General features: G+C 39.5%; 1 protein-coding gene and 1 pseudogene across 2 annotated transcripts in view; one reads left to right on the plus strand and one right to left on the minus strand.

Moving 5' to 3' along the window:
• Positions 1-19,007, minus strand: part of LOC107509830 (maestro heat-like repeat-containing protein family member 7) — a 50,068-nt gene that overhangs the window by 23,463 nt on the left and 7,598 nt on the right. For both annotated transcript variants that reach the window (XM_016142675.2, XM_036237845.1), the window contains 12 exons: positions 18,536-18,658; positions 18,023-18,175; positions 17,188-17,310; positions 16,765-16,844; positions 16,015-16,150; positions 14,734-14,823; positions 4,935-5,039; positions 4,049-4,184; positions 3,516-3,613; positions 2,781-2,930; positions 402-556; positions 17-152 (listed from right to left, as the gene is read on the minus strand). In XM_016142675.2, the coding sequence (XP_015998161.2) occupies positions 17-152; positions 402-556; positions 2,781-2,930; positions 3,516-3,613; positions 4,049-4,184; positions 4,935-5,039; positions 14,734-14,823; positions 16,015-16,150; positions 16,765-16,844; positions 17,188-17,310; positions 18,023-18,175; positions 18,536-18,658 (1,485 nt within the window). The remainder of the gene's footprint in view (positions 1-16; positions 153-401; positions 557-2,780; positions 2,931-3,515; positions 3,614-4,048; positions 4,185-4,934; positions 5,040-14,733; positions 14,824-16,014; positions 16,151-16,764; positions 16,845-17,187; positions 17,311-18,022; positions 18,176-18,535; positions 18,659-19,007) is intronic.
• On the plus strand, positions 9,243-9,361 carry LOC118614557 (annotated as a pseudogene).

A 19,007-nucleotide genomic window follows, 5' to 3' on the forward strand; every position in this document is an offset into this window, starting at 1 on the left:
CTTCCCAGGTGCTGACCGCCACAGGCTGGAAGGCCATCTCCTTCGTTTCCTCTTTGGAATGGAGATTTTCCAGGATGCCTATGAGCAGCTGCAGGACATTGATTGTGGTCTCTCGCCGGGTGCCAAACACGTTCCACAGGGCCAGATTGGTTCTGCAGGACCAGCGACAGCTATGTCATGGGCCCTGGTGACCATATTCCTAGAACTAGTCTGGTCTCAGGCCTATTAACAGCTAGTTCTCAGGGTCTAGAGGGAGGGAGACCAAAGAGGCTTTGGCCAGAGAACATGAAGTTTGTTGTCAAAGAGAAAGCATCCTTGTGCAGTGATTTTAATCATGGGCTTGGGTTGGAACAGGGGAGGGTTTACTGGGCGGAAGGGCTCCTAGGCCATGGGAGAGGTACCTATCCCAAGGGAGGGGCCTGTTGAGCAGCATGGGCACCACGATGTGGGTGTTGTTGCCTGCCAGCAAGCACATGGCCCTAAAGATCTCCTCCTTTGTGCTGGGCTCCAGCTGCAAGTTGAGCAGTTCCAGGATGCCTTCCACAATTTCTTCAATCTGTAAGGCAGAGCCAGAAGAACCTCGGGCATTTCTTCTATGCTCCTCCCCTCCTCCTTCCTCTCTACCAACTCCTCAAACTCAAGGGGCCTAGTTACAATCCTGTCAGTGACTCTCTTATCAAGGCAAAGTTCTGAGGTGCCAGAGGCCAACTAGCAGGGGCCACAAAAGGAACTCCACGACCTAGTGCCAAGGCCCACTGTAGTGAGTGCCTGTCCACAGCCCTCAAGTCCAGAGGGAAGGTCCTAGGTTATTCAGGAGACACAGATGCTCCAGAAGGAAGGCCTTCAACTTTTAAAACCCATAGTTAATTCTTCAGCGGCCTTTCAAGAGGGATATGAAAAAAATTACTACAGTGTGATTGATAAGATTTCAGGAAATTGTGTGTAAATGTGGAGGTTGATTTTAGTATTTTCGACTTTTTTTTCATTGTCGTAACAGATGCTCCCTCAGTTTCTTAAATGTCTATAGAACTGAAAGAAAAGACTTAAAAAAAAAAAAAAAAAAAGAAACCAATAGTATCCCTATAGTTTCCTGCTTGGGTTAGTACTAGAAAACACTTTTGTATTATATGTCATGACTGGAAAAAAGGACATATATGTACCATCTGTTTCTAAAATTTTGGTTTTGTTTTATTAATTTTTCTTGTTAAACTTAATTTATTATTGGAATCGGAGTTTATAAAGCCATATAGTTAGTTGGAAATAGAAAAATCAGATGTTCTTAAGTCAGGCTAAAATGTCCTGTGCTTTAAAAATATTTCATTTTGGGGTTCAAGGAAATCTCATCATTAAGTGTGTGATTTGTATTCTGGGTTTCATATTATCCTCAAAGATAATAGAAAATATAGCCTTAAAAAATCAAATTTGAAAATTCATAAAAACGCAACAAAACATATCTTCCCAAGGCAGAATTTTTTGAATTAACATGACTGAATAGTACTATTTGTAACTTTTAGTTTCCAACTTTTTAGTTACCTAAAATGTACTATTTTGAATAAAAACTCTAGGATAGAGATGTTTAAGTTTATTGTATTAAAAGAAGAGTATGAGCCCTCTGAAAAACGTTCTAGTTCAGGTAACTGTGAATTCCATTGCACAGAATGGCGCCAGTTCACCCATCTGGTCACCACATACGTATTGAGCACCTTCTATGTTATTGGTGCTGTGTCTCCCGGACTGGATACTGAAATTAATTTGCTGAGTTAAGTGAATATCCTGTGTATAAGAACACTTTAAGGGTTGAAAAGAAATGGCATCTGCTTTGCCTTACATTATTTTTTGCTTCTTAAATGGATAAATGTATTAGTAGAATAATAAATTTTATAAAATATGAACTAAGTAATTTTCCATACAGTCAGGAGTCCTTCACTGGAAGGGCTCTGCATTTAGCACAGATTACTCGTAGGGAGAGATTATGCTGTGAAAACAAAGATTTAAAAAAAAAAAAAAAAAGCCCTGGAGACACTTCAAAACTTTCTCTCCCAGCTGAGATCAACTTCCAACCCATGCAACTACAGGGACAGTTCACATGGGTTGTGGAAGAACCACAGGGCTCTCGTTTGACCCTCAGACCTCTGGGAAGCCCATTCATTGTAATACCTCAAGGACACCCTCATGGGCAAGTCACATAAATGAGTAGAGACAATGGGATGTCAGGAGATTCAGAGATAAGAGGGTCTGGAGAGCCCGTGCCACATGTGAAAGGGATTGGCCGCTCAGAGAGTTGCCCCTATGTGACCCCATTTTCAAGTTTCTTTCGGTGAAGTGAGAAATTTAGATTTGTTTTTAATGTAAAACCTTCTCATTTTTACCTGTTAACCTAAAAGAAAATTTATAGAAAGGCCAGCGTCATTCTGTGAGCTTGCTTGCTTGCAACCCAGAGCCTTACCTTTCACAGAGGTCTAGGGCCCCTGATACCCCAGGAAACGAATCCCCCAACAGTGGTTCCTTGTGCTCTGACTGCTAGGCCCTCCGGCTGCCTACACCCCTGCACATGGTTGTCATTACCTGAGGAATCAGGCCCCCAGAGAGGAGTCACTGCAGTTATAAGCTCAGGATTACAAATGTCAGAGCTCAGTGCAAGCCTACATTTTAGAAGTAAATGAATTAAGGCCTACAGAGGAGAGGGACTTGGCCACAGCCCTTCGGCTTGTTGGTAGAGCCAGGGGAACGCCCAGGGCTCTGACTCTCGGGGCAGGGCTGTCACCACAGCACCACACTACCTTGATCATGTCTCTGCCCCGCTCTTGCATGACACCACTTATCAGCTGGGCTGCAGCCAGAGATAACTTGGCCCTGCTGTCAGTCAGGCCTTCCATGGCCGTCAGTACCAGGGTGGTGAGCTGCATCTGGGTGAAGTACTCTGCAAATGCCTGCAACAGGGGGGGATCAGGCTGGACGCAGCTGTGTAGCCTGCGCCTGAGATACCCTGTGCCACTCTTCCCGGTTAGGGTAGGAGGAGGGAAGGCTTCTCTCAGGAACATGATATGCTTTTGTCCTTGGCCTGTGCTGTGTGCTTAGTTCCTAGAAGACTCTTTCACTAGGGACAGAGTCTTTGGAGATAGAAAGGAGAAAACACTGACCCCAGATGCAATGTGGGACTCAGAAGTCAGTGGCTGCAGAGGAAGAGCACTGGGAGAGGATAGCTGGGGCTAAGATCGTTGGCGACATTTCTTTGAGGAGCTGGTTGAGTCTACACATTGCTCACAAAGCATCATTTGCATGAAGCAAATGCTTCCGGGGAGGACGGGTGAAAAATAAGGATTAGGATGCATGATCCTCAAGGAGAAGGATAGAGTAGCACGTGGTAGGAAAATCTCCCCCAAAGAGAAAGTTCACATCTAGTAATGAAATGGGAAAGGAGATGGGATAAAAGAGACCCACCCCAGGAGTCCATAATATCATGTAAATGAGAGGCCCAGGCTCTCCCCACTTTGCCTCTGGTCCTGCCCCCTTACCTTGGCAATTTCAAAGGTGTTGTTATAGAACACGTTGGCACTATAGACTTCGTGCTTGCCCTCTTCTTCCCACAAGCCCTGTGCCTTCCTTCCCATCTCTGAAACAAAAACACCCAACCCCACCCCTCAGACACTCAGAAGGCATCTTGGGCCCCTCCCTTTCCCACCTGCCTAGCCCCAAACTCCTACTGAACTAAGTCAGCTTAGGGAGATGTATATCCTGTGGGGTTGGGAATAGAGGAATGGACATTAAGATAAGAAATGGTGAGAGCAGAGGTCAGAGGAACCTCCACATTCCCTGCCTCAAAACAGAGACAGAACTGAATAAGAGTGTGGGTCTCAGCTAGAGGAGGAGAAACGAGTTCAAAAGAACTGTTTCCTGTGTAGGTATCTGGTCCCAAGAAGGTCTGTAGATGTTTGCAGGCAGGTTCCTCAGTGGAACTTCTTGAAGTTCACTCTTCTGGGACAGAGTGTGTGGGGATGGTCAGGCCTAAGTGGGAGGCTGGAGGGGCATAAGAGAAGGTTCTTCATACGCTTTTGCTGCAGAAGAATACAGTAGAGGTTGTAGACAGCCTGAGAAGACAGGAAGCAGATGTTGTCCACTGGGTCATGGCAGCGTATAGCCAGCAGCCTTACCAAGCGCCCCAGCCGGGTGAACTCGATTTCTGTCTGGGGAGGGAAGCTGGAAGTCACTAGCTATCCTAGCCATTCTTATAGGCTAAGCTCTCACAGGAAAAGAACAACGAGGAGGGGATGTATGTGCCAGAGATATAAAAGGTGAGAGTAGGTAAAATTAATGGAAATAGAATTAGTTAGGTGAATTGTGGCTACAAAGAACATAAGGGATCATTGTTTAGAAATAACCTTACACTACCCCCTTCTTTGCCTCCTTTGACACCCTAGTCATCCTTCAAGCCTAGTTTAAATGCCTCCTCCTCTATGAAGCTTTCCCCAATCCCCTCACTTGTATTTATTTGTGTTTTGACCTTTTATTCCTACCATATTTGGTTGACACATTCATTATCACCATCTATTTAGATTTGTTCTATGCATGCCTTTCTCCCCAGGGATCTGTAAGGTCCATGAAGTTAAGGGACTGTCTCAGTCACCTATGTACTTGCTATATAGCACCTAGCACAGTGCCTGGCACGAGGTGAGTATTCAGTAACTTGCCTGTCCAGGTGAATGGAATCAAACTTAACCAAGTGGAATGGAGTTCAACTGGTGGACTGAGAAAAAGACCAAGCAGAAGTGAGAAAGGAGAGAACAAGATGGGATGCACAAGAGAAAACAGAGAAGGAGGATGGGGATGAGTGACTGAGGCTAGGTAATATATATGATGAAGTTTGGGATAAAGGTAGGGATGAGAGCAACCAGAGGGGGCATGAGGGCCCAGACTCCAGGGCAGGCTCCACTCACTTTGAAGTTGTTCATTTTTGCAGTGAAGCCAAGAATACGGGCAGTACACCACATGGCCCGTTCCCGCTCATTGTCCTTCTGGGAATTAAGCCATGTGTCCAGAAGCTGGAAGGAAAAGAGAATAAAAGGAGAGGCCCATTCAGCTGCATCCAAGAGGATAGAAAGGTAACCTTGAATCTGGCTTTTGCAAAATATCAGGGCAAGACTTCTGAGAGCAGGACTTATTTTGCCAAAAGCCAGATTACATGTAGGCCTGGTACCAAATTTGGCTCCAGTTCCAAATTTTGTTCTCATCTAGGTGCTAGAAATCTTAATTACTACTTCCTTCCTTCAGATTAAAATGGTGGCTCTCAAAATGTAACGACAGTGATTCACTTCATTGGGTCAACATACCCCAGTGTTCCCCTACTTACCTCTTCCCATTCTTCAGTAGAAAAAAACCTTGGTGATAACAAAGAAGAATCACTATATTCACAGATTCCAGGGTAAAGTGTGTATGAATCTGCTTGAGAAATATAATTATGAATGACCTCATTTAGAACACAATGCTTTCTGTCTCGCCTTTTGGCAAATTATGGATCCAAAATACCACTGATTCAAAGACTGACATTTACATGCCAATCTACAGTCATCAATCTGCTGATGATACAACTAAACAAATAGCAATTTATAACTGAAAAAGAAGAAGAGCAGCAGATGAAAAATTCTACAGCCATCTCAAGAGAACATTGATACTGCACTGGTAAGAAAAAAACACTCTTCCTGAAGATATGAGGAATTCTAGTGGGAACTCTGCAAGTCTTCCTTACAGCCAGACTAAGATAAAATACCAGAGTGCCAAATACAATTTTTGACTAAGAGGAATAAGAGCTCCTTAGAGAAATTGATTCCAGGACTGAGACAGGAAGTATACAAGATATGCTAGAGAGCAAGGAAGCTATTAAAGACTATCGGAGTTATATTAGAGGGATTCAGGAGCCAACCTGAAGAGTCTCCCATTCATTGATCAAAGATGAGGCAACTTAAGCATCAATAATAGTTGTAATTAATTAAAACACATGAAACATTTAAAAATTCATTTTAAATTCAAATGATGCTAGAGAAATAACCATCACTGTGTGCCTTTGGTGAATACTAGAAAATAATTCATTACTTTGAAAACTAATAAAGGGAAAGGATCCAGCATTTATTTTTGTCTTTACTATACATCGAAAGTAACCAAATAATCTATAAAGGTAACTTCTCATTATAGAAGAATTCCAGCTAAAAATGAATAACGAATTACAGAATTACAATGTCATCATTTTGCAAAAATAAATAGAGGTATATTCATTCAATAATAAAGAATCGTCTAGTGCTACATGGATGAAGCTCACAGATATAATGTTGAAGTAAAGTAATACAGACACAAAAAGTTTCATACTATATAGTTCCATTTATGTAAAATTCAAGAACAAGCCAAACTAATCTATAGTGATAGGAGTCAGAAGAATGGTTATTGGCACTGGGAGAGGGCACATGGGGAACCTTTTAGGGTATAGGAAATATTTTATGTCCTGATCTGACTGGTATTTACACAGATGTATACATATGTAAAAATGTATCTAAGTGTACATTTAAAATTTATACACTTTATTGCAGCAAGTGATCTTCCAATAATAACAAGGTATTTAAAAAGAGAGTATCACCAATTTTCAACCACTAATGAATTAATGAATCTAAGCAGTGATCATCAAAAGCTGTGAACACCATAGAGAGACAACCGACATCATGTTCCTCTTAGTGGTGGAAGACAAGACTACTTGTGAAGTAATCTTATCAAAAATTGATCAGATTCATGATCAAGCCTCTAGATCTAACAATTAATTTATAAGAAAGACTTTGACAGAGATACTTGTTAAGTGACCCCAAAAGCACATTCAGCACAACTCAGAATATAGAAAATTTACAGAACAAATGACTTGGTTTCTTCAACAATTAAATTTCATGGAAAAAAATGATGGAAGGGGAATCTATAGATTAAGAGACTTAAGAGACAAACCATTTAATTGGAATGTCTGAATATTCAATGCTATTGAGAAATAAAATTAACATTAAATTTTAAATGTATTAACGATCCTACAGTTTTTAAAAATAATCCTTATCTTTTAAAGAAATATACTGAAATATTTATGGATAAATTGGTATGGAATTTGTTTTGAAATAATCTAGAGGTGAGGAGGTTTGGGAGTGTATGGGATATAGTAAAATAAGCACCCTCCACCATATCTCTCCCAATTAATACAACTATAAAATCTGGACAGAATTTGCAGAGCAGCTATTTGAGGACTCTGAGATGTAACAGTAGCAAGTGGATTAGGAAAGAAGACAAGAATTCAAAGTACCACTGACTCATTGGTGAGTTTTCCATTTTTTTTCCTCAGGTATCTTCTGGCTTGAATTTAATACAGTCCAAAACCTGGGCACCAGGGTGCAAACAGAGAAAGCTCCAGGAGACGTGCTCTAATTATAGCTCAAGGAGTAAAAAAGGGAACTGCTGCTAATGCTCAGAAAGAGTGGGGGAATCTCCCATTTTCCTGTTTGCTCTTTTTATCCACTTTTCTCCATTATCTTCTGCCCTAGCCCCAAAGTACACTTGTGGCGGCAATGGTGACATCAGGAATCTACAGAAGCCAGACCTCTGGGAGAGGGGAACTTACTCTCTGCTCGGAGGAGCTGTGATCCCAAAAGGGTACAATAAACTCCAACTGCCTTTCTTTATTCTCTATCCTCCCATTGCTTGTCCCCAAGGACAAGCCTAGGAGGTCAGAGTAACTAAAGCCTTAGATTTCTGGCTGGAGGACCAATAAAGGGAGCCCTGTAAAGGCAGAAAATACCAGGAGATTATCAAGAGGGAAGACTTTTGGAAAATAACTCCTTAAAGTTGTTTATGAACTCATGGGCTCACCCCCAAGATTCACATGTGTGGATCTAATCCTAAAAATATGCAGACTTTGAGAACTCAACTACAGGAAGAGATTACCACCCCGGTCCCAAGATAGCTAAAAGTGATACACATGTGGAACAGATATGAATAGCATTGCAAAGACTTTGGAAAATGAAATGATACTCTAACTACAACCTATAGAAGGCTGATTGGACTTGTGGCCTGAACTGAACTGGGTCAATTGCCTACTAAAATGAAAAATATTGACATATTCTACAGTATTTAAATAAGACCCAGAAGCTAATAATATAATATTCATAATGCCCAGGATACAACCCCAAATTACTCCACATATGAAGAACGAGAAAAATCTCAACTCGCATGAGAAAATTCAATCAACAGGTGTCAATGCTGAGATGACGCAGATGTTAGAATTATCTGATAAAGATTTTAAGGCAGCTATTCTACAAAGGACCCAAAAAAGCAATAATGAGTAAACTTGAAATTAATGCATAAACAAACAAACGAATAAATAAATCAGAAAGTCTCAGCAAAGAAATAGAAGCTATAAAGAAGAAATAACTGAAAATTATAGAACTAAAAAATATAATAACTGAAATTAAAAATTCACTGGATAGGCTAATTAGACAAATGGCAACATCAGAGGAAATAGTCAGTAAACTTGAAGAGAGACCAGTAAAATTTATCCAATTTGAATAAGAGAAGAAAAAGTATTGAAAATAGAACCACAGGGATCTGTGGGGCAGTACCAAAATGTCCAATATCATGTCATTGGCATCCCAGAGGGAAATTAGGAAGTGCAATAGTGGAAAATTTTTTAACAAAAGATGGTTGAAAACTCCCCAAATTTGGTAATAAAGATTCGAGAAACTTAGTGAATCCCAAAGAGGGTAAACCTTAAGAAATGCATATGCAGACACATCATAATGAAATTTCTGAAAACTAAAGACAGAGGACAAAAATTGAAGCCAGCCAGAGGATATGAAACAGTACCTATAGGAAAGCAATGATTTGAATGTCTGTATTTCTCATTGGAAAGAAGTGGTGTGATATTTTTAAAGTGCCAACATTAAAATACCGTGAACCCAGAATTTGTGTCCAGTGGGGGGTAAAATCTTCAGAAACAAAGGTGAAATAAAGATATTATCAGGTGAAGGAAAACTAAGAGAATTCATTGCCAGCAGAATTGCCCTAAAAGAACAGTTAAAGGAAGAAAAATGATAGCAAAGGAAATTTGGAACATAAAGATCAAACGGAAATGGTAAATATCTGAGTAAATATAAATATAATATACTAGTCTTTTATTGAGATCTGGAAAATATGTTGGGTGGCTCAAATCAAATATAAAATTATGTGATTGGGTCTATGGCCATGCTACCCTGAACAAGCCCAATCCCGTCTGATCTTGGAAGCTAAGCAGGGTCGGGCCTGGTTAGTACTTGGATGGGAGTCCATCTAGGAAGAATAGGTGCTGTAGGTGTTAAAAAAATAAAAAAAATAAAATAAAATAAAAATAAAGGATTGTAAAGTGACAAGGTCCTTGCAATCTGTGAGGTCACTCAAGGGTTGCCTCGCCTAAAAAAAAAGTTATCTGATTGTGTTTTTAATATGTAAGACAACTATGACATAAAGTGGGGAGAGAACAAAGAGGTCTGTCTATATGGTAATAAAGGTTCTACATTTCACTTGTAAAATATTGATTCTAACTAGGCTGTAAAGAGTATGTATTTTGTAATTCCTAGAGCAACTGCTATAAATACTATACAAAGAAATACCTTCAAAAATACAATAGATGAACTAAAACATAATGTTAAGAATGTAAAAACAACCCAAAGGAAGTAAGAAAGAGGAAACCAAGAAACAAAAATGAGAAGAAACAAACAGAACACAGGTACTAAATTGGTAAACCTAAACCATATCATAATTTTATTAAATGTAAATGGTCTAAACATACCAATTAAAAGACAAATTATCAGAAAGGATTTTTTAAATGAGCCTACTGAATAGACATTTAAAATGACCAACTGTATGCTGTCTAAAAGAAACTCACTTCAAATATAATATTGGTATGTTAAAAGTAAAAGAATGGATAAAGATATATCATGCAAACATTAATAAAAAGAAAGCTATACTAATAACAGGAAAAGAAGACTTCAGAGCAAAGAAAATAATCAGAGATAAAAAGAATAGTTTGTAATGATAAAAAGAACAATTTACCATGAATACATAAAAATCCTACATGTATATGCACTTAACAGACATTTAAAATTTCTGAAGCAAAAACTGTCCTGAAATGAAAGGAAAAATCCTCAGTATAGTTGGAGATTTCAACATTCCTCTCTCAGCAATCGATATAATTAGTAATTAGAAAACCAGCAAAGATACAGTTTAACTCTGAATGATGCTATCTATTGGCATTTTAGCACAGTCCCTCCAATAAAAGCAAATAGGTCATATATTGATTCATAAAATAAAACCTTAACAAATTTTAAAAATTGAAATCATAGAAAGTATGTTCTCTAACCATAACAGAATTAAGACTGGAAACCAATAACTGAAAGAAAACTGAAAAAAAAAAAAAACTCTTCAAAACATCTGGAAATTAAACAACACACTTCTAAATAACTCATTGGCCAAAGAGGAAGTCACAAGAGAAATTGTAAAATATTTTGAACTGAATGTCAATGAAAATGCAACATATCAAAACATGTGGGATGCTAAAGAAGTAGCACCCAGAGAGAGATTTATAGCACTGAATGTTTGTATTAGAAAGGGAGAGAGGTCTCAAGTCCATAATCTAAGTTTTCGCTTAAAAAAATTTTTTTAATGTAAAATTAATTCAAAGCAAAGGAAGAAAATACTACAGATAATAGCAAAAATCAATAAAATTGAAAATAACAGAGAAAAATATGAAGAGAATGAATAGAGAAAAACAATGAAACAAAATACGGTTCTTTTAAAAAGACTAATAAAATTGATAAACTTGTAGCAAGATTGACAAAGAAAAAAAGAGAAAAACAAGAATAAAGAATAATTTATGCAGACATTAGAAGCATAATAAGGAAATACTACAAACAACTCTAACTCACATAAATTTGACAACTTAGATGAAATGGAAATGGACCAATTTTTCAAAAACAAACTCATCTAGGATAAAACAGATAACCAGAAGATTGAATGTATAGATAAAAAATCCTTACAAAAACATAAAACAAATCAGGTCAAGATGGTATCAATGGTGAATTCTACCATATACTTAAAGAAGTAATGTTACTTTTACTCAGTCTCTTCTATGAAATAGAAGAGGGAATAGTTCCTACTTCATTTCATGAAGTCAATATTAATCTGATACCAAAATTAGACAAAGACAACAATAACAAAAACAACTATAAGTCAATACCCTTCATGAATATAGAAACAAAAATTCTCAAAAAAAAAAATCAGCAAATAAAATGCAGCAATGTATAAAAAGAATAATATACCACAACCAAGTAGAGTTTATCCGGGGAATGAAAGACTGCTTCAGTACTTGAAAATTGATGTAATATGCCATTATCAATAGTCTAAATAAGAAAATCAACATAATCACATTAATTTATGCAGAAAGTATTTTACAGAATTCAACATCTACTTATATTCAAAATTCTCAGCAAATAAGAAATAGAAGTAAACTTCCTAACCTGATAAATGGCACCTACAAATACAAAAAGCCCACAGCAAACATCTTACTTATGACTTCCCCCTAAGATTCAGAACAAGGCAAGATGTCTATTTTCACCACTCCTAGAAGTCCTAGCCAGTGTGCTAGGCATAAAAATGAAATAAAAGGCATAAGATTAAAAAGGAATAAATAAAATGGTCCCTATTTGCTAACAAGATGATTTCTACACAGAAAATCCCATGGAATCCACACACTCCCCCGTAAAGTCCTAGATGTAATACAAGGTCAACATGCAAAACTCAATTGAATTTTTATATGCTAGCAACGAATAATTGGAAATCAAACATTTTTAAATAAATTTATAATATCTCTAAAAAAATGAAATACTTAGATATATACAGGATCCAAATGTTGAAAACTACAAAATGCTGATGAACAAAATCAACAAAGATCAAATTAATAAAGAGTTATAACATGACTATGGATTAGAAGACTCAACATAATAAAAATTTTGATTCTTCCAAAATGAATCTATAGATTTAATGCAACTCAATAAAAATCCCAGTAGGATGATTCATAGATATAAACAAGCTGGTTTGAAATTTATATGTAAAGATAAAAAGAAAAAAGAAGAATTATGTTATATAATTCTAAGACTTTACCGAAGTTAAAACAATCAAGATAGTGTGGTATTAGTGAAAGCTATAGACACAGAGACCAGTGGAAGAGAATACAGAGTCCAGAAATAGATCTACACAAATATGAATGATTCATTCTGACAAGGTATAAAGGCAATTCAATAGATAAAAGATAATTTTTGCATCAATTGAACCTCCATATGCAAAAAATTGAACCTCAGCCTAAAGCTCATACCTTATACAAAAATTAATTCAAAATGAGTCACAGGTTTAAAATGTACAACCAAACAGTCTTCAGAAGAAAATATAGAAGAAAATATTCAGGACCTAGTTTTAGATGTTACCAAAATCGTGATTCATAAGATTAAAAAATTATAAAATGGATTTAATAAAATCTTAGACTTTTTGCTCCTTAAAGGAACCTGTCAAGAGAAAAAAATGACAAGCTACAGATTGGGTGAAAACATTTGCAAATTATAGATCTGACAAAGGACTTGTGACCTTGAAGTTTAATGAAAGATGCCAATCTCATAAAAGGTTACATACTATATGATTCCATGTATGTAATATCCTCAAAATGACAAAACTATAGAGACAGAGAATAGAACAGTGTTTGCCAGGGAGCAGAAACAAGGGGGGATGAGATGTGACCGTAAAGGGGTAGTGCAAGAGAATTTCTCTTGGTGAGGGAATATCCTATATCATGATGGTGGTGGTGGTTACACATTATATAAAAGATTAAATTGCATAGAACACATACACACAAATGAGTGCATGTAAAAACTGATGAAAACTGAATAAAATCTATAGTTTTACAATAATAGTGTGTCAATATCAATTCCCTGGTTTTGATGGTGTACTACTATTACATAAGATGTCATCATTAGGGGAAGCTAGATGAACCATTCAAGGAGCTCTATGTACTATTTTTGCAAATCCCTGTGAATCTAAAATCTGTCATTTTAAATTTAAAAGTTAAAAAAAGTTAAGAAAACTCATGGCAAGATGAATGGAAATAGTCCAATATCCATCCATAGTGGACTGATTGAATATAGTACATCCACACAGTGTACGAAACCACAAAAAAAAAAAAAAAAAAAAAAAAAAAGAAATATATCTGTGAACTGATATGGGTAAGTGAAAAAAGCAAGGTTTAGACCACTGGACAGAATGTGCTACCTAATATGTAAGAAAGAAGGGGAAATAAGAATACACCATAAACACAGATTGGCTTATTTTTACAATTAAAAAACAAACAAACATACAAACAAAAAACACGAAGGACAAACCAGAAGGTAATAAATGGTTATCTATGATGGTGCGTGGGAATGAGAGTAAGAGGATCAGGATGGCAGCAAAAATTATCTGAGTAAAACTTTATATAGTTTTTAACTACATAAATCCTTAATCAAGCTCTTCAATTAAATAAAATAAAGGAAACCTTAAATTTTAATACAAATAAATCTAAATTATAACAATTTGATAATATATTCATACAGGAAAGAGTTATTTCAAGTAACTTTTGAACACTATACTCTGACTATAGTCCTTAGCAGTTTATACTCTGACAAAAAAAGGAACTACAAAGAAATCTTAAATTTCGTGTGGTAATTAGGGAACAAGATTTTCAGGAGAAGGCTGAAGTATCACAGTGACATTAGCATAAAATAAATCAAGTCAATAAAAAGACAATTTTAAAATAAGCATGTAATTTGAACCTATATCTCACCTCAAGTACTTTATAAACATCTCATTCAATTACTAAATGACCGTATTAACTAGGTACTATTGTCATTCCATTTTCTAGGCCACAACTGAGGCAAGGCAAACCAAAGTGTAATAATTTCCCAAGGCCACACAACTAATAGCCAAGCCAGAATCTGGACCTGTAGTGTATGGAAGTCCAAAACCTATGCTTTTAACTTTTAACTACTATAAATGAAAAGATGGAAGAAGAGAGAGAGAGAGAGAGAGAGAGGGAGAGAGAGAGAGAGATGTTGATTGCAGCAATGATTGAAGGGGAAGAAAGAGGAAGGAAGTTTTCTCCTCCGAAGGGAAGGCCATTATTTGTATCCTAGCCCTTATTCTCCTTTCCCTAAAAGCTCTGCGCCCAACTTTCATCATCAATTCTACCCCTTAGTTTGCCTGTCTTGTTCTTCTATTCCATTCCCAACTGGACTGGGTTGATGGTGTTCCCCCAAAATTCATGTCCACCCAGAACCTCAGAATGTGACTGTTTTGCAATATGGTCCTTGGATAAATTCAAGTTAAGGTGAGTTCATACTGGATTCGGGTAGGCCCTAACCCAATGACTGCTGTCCTTATTGAGAACGCGCGCGCGCACGCACACACGTTGCTAGGAATCACTAGAAGCTAGGAGAGGCACATGGAACAGATTCTCCTTCAGAGCCTCTAATAGGAACCAATCCTGTTGATACCTTGATTTTTGACTTCTAGCCTTCACGACTGTGGAAGAATGCATTTCTGTTGTTTGATGGCACTCAGCTGTGGTACTTCACTGTAGCAGCCCTAGGAAATGAATACACCACTGACCTCCAAGCAGTACTGGATCCGAGTGGGCATCTCGATAATAAGTGTCTCCATTAGCCTTAGGAGGGATTCTAGGGTCTCCTTGAACAGTACCTGGTGGGAGAAGAGGGACTCAAAGAATTGCCAAGCTGATTATTAGCCCCAACCCTTCTAAACTCTACTCAGCATTCTGGCTCTCCCAGGAAGCCTTCTTTGAAAAATCCTGCTCCAAAAGTTTCCCCCTAAATTTCGAGAACCCCTTGCCCTCCATTAACAAATGCTTCTGTTGTTTGCACCGGAACACAAAGGTCTGCCTACCGTACAGTCTGTCCTGGTGGGCTAGGAGTTCCCTGACACACAGCTACCCTGGCCCCTTAATCTCCACTCCTTAACTTGAGCTATCTGGGACTCTGTTCCCAGTGGGTGCAGCTTCACTCAACAGCCGTGACTGAGAGGCTGGGTGGCTCCAGGGAGGGAAGAGGACAGGCCTGGCGGTCTGCAAGGTAACCGATTCACAAAAGCTCGGACAGCAGATTTCTCCCTCTTGCCCTTTAGTAAACTAAGTGGCCCTGGCTCCACACCTTATAAAGAAAGCAGGTGGTCTGCCATGGAGGGCTTCTATATGAACTGAAGAAGAAGGATCACCAAACATCTGATGAAAAGAAGGCCTAAGATGAACAAACTGACCTTAAAAAATTAAACTAACTTAGTAAATAGTAGACATTTTTATTTTTTAAAGTTAATATCCTTGAAAAAATTCAAGAGACTAAGGCATCAAAAAAACAAGAACAATCAATCAAAATAAAGGAATAATCAGAGAACATGAAAGAATTCCCAGGAACTTAACATAGAAATGTAAATTAAAAATGGAGCCCCTATTCCCTCCCTCAAGGTAACACTGTAGGCCCTGTAGAAAAATGGGCTCAGATCTCTTGCTCCTGGGGCTCCCTAAATTCATTTACCTGTGAGCCTTTAGTAAAATCATGTGTGAAACTTCCAGCCTGGTTTTAATTGTATGACAGTTACAAAGGGAAGGACTGAGTGTCTGCCTTTCAGCCAGAATGTTAAAGTGGCGGCAGAGGAGTAATCGATGAGTGCCTCTAAGAAGGAAGTAGATCAAAGGAGTAGAGTTCAGACTCCAAGAACTAACAACCCCTTCTTCACAGGAAGTCTTCCTTCCAATGATGTTTGCTTTTATTAAAGACAGAAGATTCTTACATAAAACTGCCAAGCCTATACTTCTCATCCTCTTAAAAAATTTTAAAAAATTAAAACCAAAGAGACGAATATCAAGGAATTAATTACCAGCTTGGCCTGGGCCTCCTTGGAACTGGAAGCCTCCTTACACAAAATGTCTCTAGGCGGCAGGCACAGCACTCCCTTGAAGCATGTTCGGAGTAGCTCTGTTCTCTCTTCTATCTCTAAGAGGGGCCTGAGATTCCTAAGATCAGGGAGGAGCAGAAGTGTAACCAGACAGCGGTTGCCAGGAATAACAGCTAAGAAAGATGCAGAGAGAGATAGTGGAGATGGAGGGATAGGTGGGAGCAAGAAAGAGGAAGATACCAGGACAAAGGGTAATAAAAGAGGAAAGGTAGGAAATAGTAAGAAAAGGTGAAAAAAGCCAGGAACATGGGGGCAAAAGGGAAATAATGGAAAGAGGAGAAGCATGACTGTTACAGGAAAGGGTACTGAGAATTTGGGATGATATAATAAATCTTTGGTTCCCCAGAGGTTTTGAGAGAATGGGTGATCAGTTACGGAAATGGAGGTACCTGGTAAGTGACAGCACCGAGAGCAGAAGGAAGCCTGGGACAAAAGTGATAACAAATGCCTGTGGAGATGGGAGAGGCAGTCTCTGGTGCTCCAAAAATCCCATCCAAAAAAATCTTGGCAAAAGGAAGCGGCAGACACTGTCCAGTAAATATCTACTACTCTCTTATGCTAGAAGCATAAGCAAAATATAAGGGCAGGATGGGGGGAGGATGGGTGAACCAGGGAATAAAGGGCTGAAATACAGCCAAGACAAGGAAGACAGAGTGGACAGCATGTTGTTACCTGAAGTCTGTGACGATATTCATTGCCATCTGCCTAATGGAACTGGAGATGAAGTTCAGTGGCTCCTCCCTGATTAGCTCCTAACGCACGCACGCACGCACACACACACACACACACACACACACACACACACCAAGAGGAAGGTGAACATATTTTTCTTGCCTGCCTCCACCTCCCCCCACTCAAGGCTGTGAAGATAGAACCCCGAATTTTCAGGGGCTTCCGAAGGCTCTGAGGATAGCACCTCTCTCCTACTTCCTCTCACACCTCCCCTGCTGCACTCACCCCTGCCTCGAGGATGGGAAAGGGAACACTAAGGCCCAAAAAGGCCTAGCTTAAGAGCACTACCAATGGTTTCCATGAGGACACATCTTCTTCCCTCCTCTCTGCATTTCCACCTCCATCCTCCTGAGAAGTACTTACCACCATGAGGTTTACAATGTCGAGTTTGTGGGGGAACTTGAATTGAAAGGCCTTGCGCTGGCTGCTCAGGATGCTTGTCAGTGTAGTCAGGGCATTCAGGTAATACAGCTTCAGGTTCTTATCCTGCATGAACAAATATGCTCAGAGACCTCCAAGGTGGGAATGATGCTGGGGCAAGGGTACACTTCCTACACAAAGTCTGGGGGATAAGGAGCCAAGCCTTCTGTAGCCTTCCCTAGGTCGGCACTCTGTGTCTTTCCGCTGAGGGCAACCCAGGGCATCTCTATAGGACGTAGGGTCATCCCTCTCATCAACCCCCTCTGGAGCCCCTTCCTCACATAACTCTTAAATTAGGATAGGTCTAGCTTCCTTATCTCTCAAATATAGTCTTCCCCCTGAATAAGTTCTACCAAAAGATGTGTAGTTGGAATTGGGAAGGGGTTCTTCTGCAACCCTGGGGACACAGGTTCTGGGCAGACAGCAAAGGCAAGAAAATAGTATGGGGGTCCCTCTACCTACCCTTTTTATGAATGTTAAGAAATTTAGGTTTTACTCATCTCTTCATCGGAGAGGGCAGTGAAGAGCCCAAAGGCATGTTACGCAGCAGGCCAGCAGGGAAGGAGACACTTTCAACAGACCTGAAATTATTATGGTCTCCTCCTTGGGCCAATTAGTGTCTCAGAAAAGCATGATTAAGTGAAAGGATTGAAATGTGGGAGAGGATGTAACCATACTAGCCCCACCCCGAGTCCCATCCAAGGCCAGGCATCTTGACTTCGGAGGAGAAGAGAGGGCAGGGATGGGATGCTGGAGAAGCAGAGTGAGCAGGAAGTACCTTTTCCACAATGCAGTTGTGGTAGTGTTGCAGGACCAAGGCCAGGATGGCATCTAAATGCATGAAGATGGCTCCCTTGCTCTCTAAAATAATCTTGCTATAGCTTAAGTAGACGGTGTTACAGACCAGCCCCCATTCCCTTTGCTGATGTTCCTGTAGGAGAAAAGGGGAAACTTGCCTTCTCCTCACCTTATCCCCCTTGCCTGCTGGAGAAATGAAGATTCAGGGAAGAGAAGGTTGTCCAGAGGGTGCAGAAGAGAAAGTGAGGCTATGGAATAATGAGCAGCTGGAGAGAGTACAGGGTGCAGCTGGTGATAACAGGGCCTGAAGTGTGGACATGAGGAACTGAGGGAAAGAGAGAGGAGAATGAAACTTCCCCACAGGTGGTCAGAGGGAAAGAGAAGCATTTATTGGGGCCATGAGGACTCAGAGAAGTGAAGAGGCTAGAATGATGGGGATGCCTTAAAAGGCTTTGTGTGGGAGCCTGGCAGAGCCCTCTGGGAATGCCATCACCTTCATCAATTGGAGGATGGATGACGAGTTCTTGTCTGTGAGTGCAGCACTATAAACTTCCAGTTGGTCCAGGACTGTTGTTAGATGTTTCATGGACACGATACTGAGTGCCACAGCAATGCCCTGTAACAGGGATAGTCTCAACTTCATGTCACAGCTCTGGATGAGCCAAGCACCTGCTATGCTCCCCCAGAAGCAGGGATTAAAAGAGGAAGGGAGAGGAAAGGGAGAGGAAAGAAAGGGAAGGAGAATTTGGTTCCCCAGACTTGAACAGTTTAAAATCCAGATGGAGACCCAAAATCTTTGCAAGAAGTAATTCAAGAAGCAAATTATCCCAGACTAAGACAAATTAGAGGCCATATTTACAAAATCTTGGTATTATCCAACCCTGCATTGCACAATAGAGAAGGCTCATATGCACTAGGAAATCAAAGAAGGGCTTTTCTGAGGAGGGAACGGAGGGGAAGAACAA

The sequence above is a fragment of the Rousettus aegyptiacus genome, unplaced genomic scaffold (assembly GCF_014176215.1).
Source record: "Rousettus aegyptiacus isolate mRouAeg1 unplaced genomic scaffold, mRouAeg1.p scaffold_m13_p_2, whole genome shotgun sequence".
Classification (NCBI taxonomy): domain Eukaryota; kingdom Metazoa; phylum Chordata; class Mammalia; order Chiroptera; family Pteropodidae; genus Rousettus; species Rousettus aegyptiacus.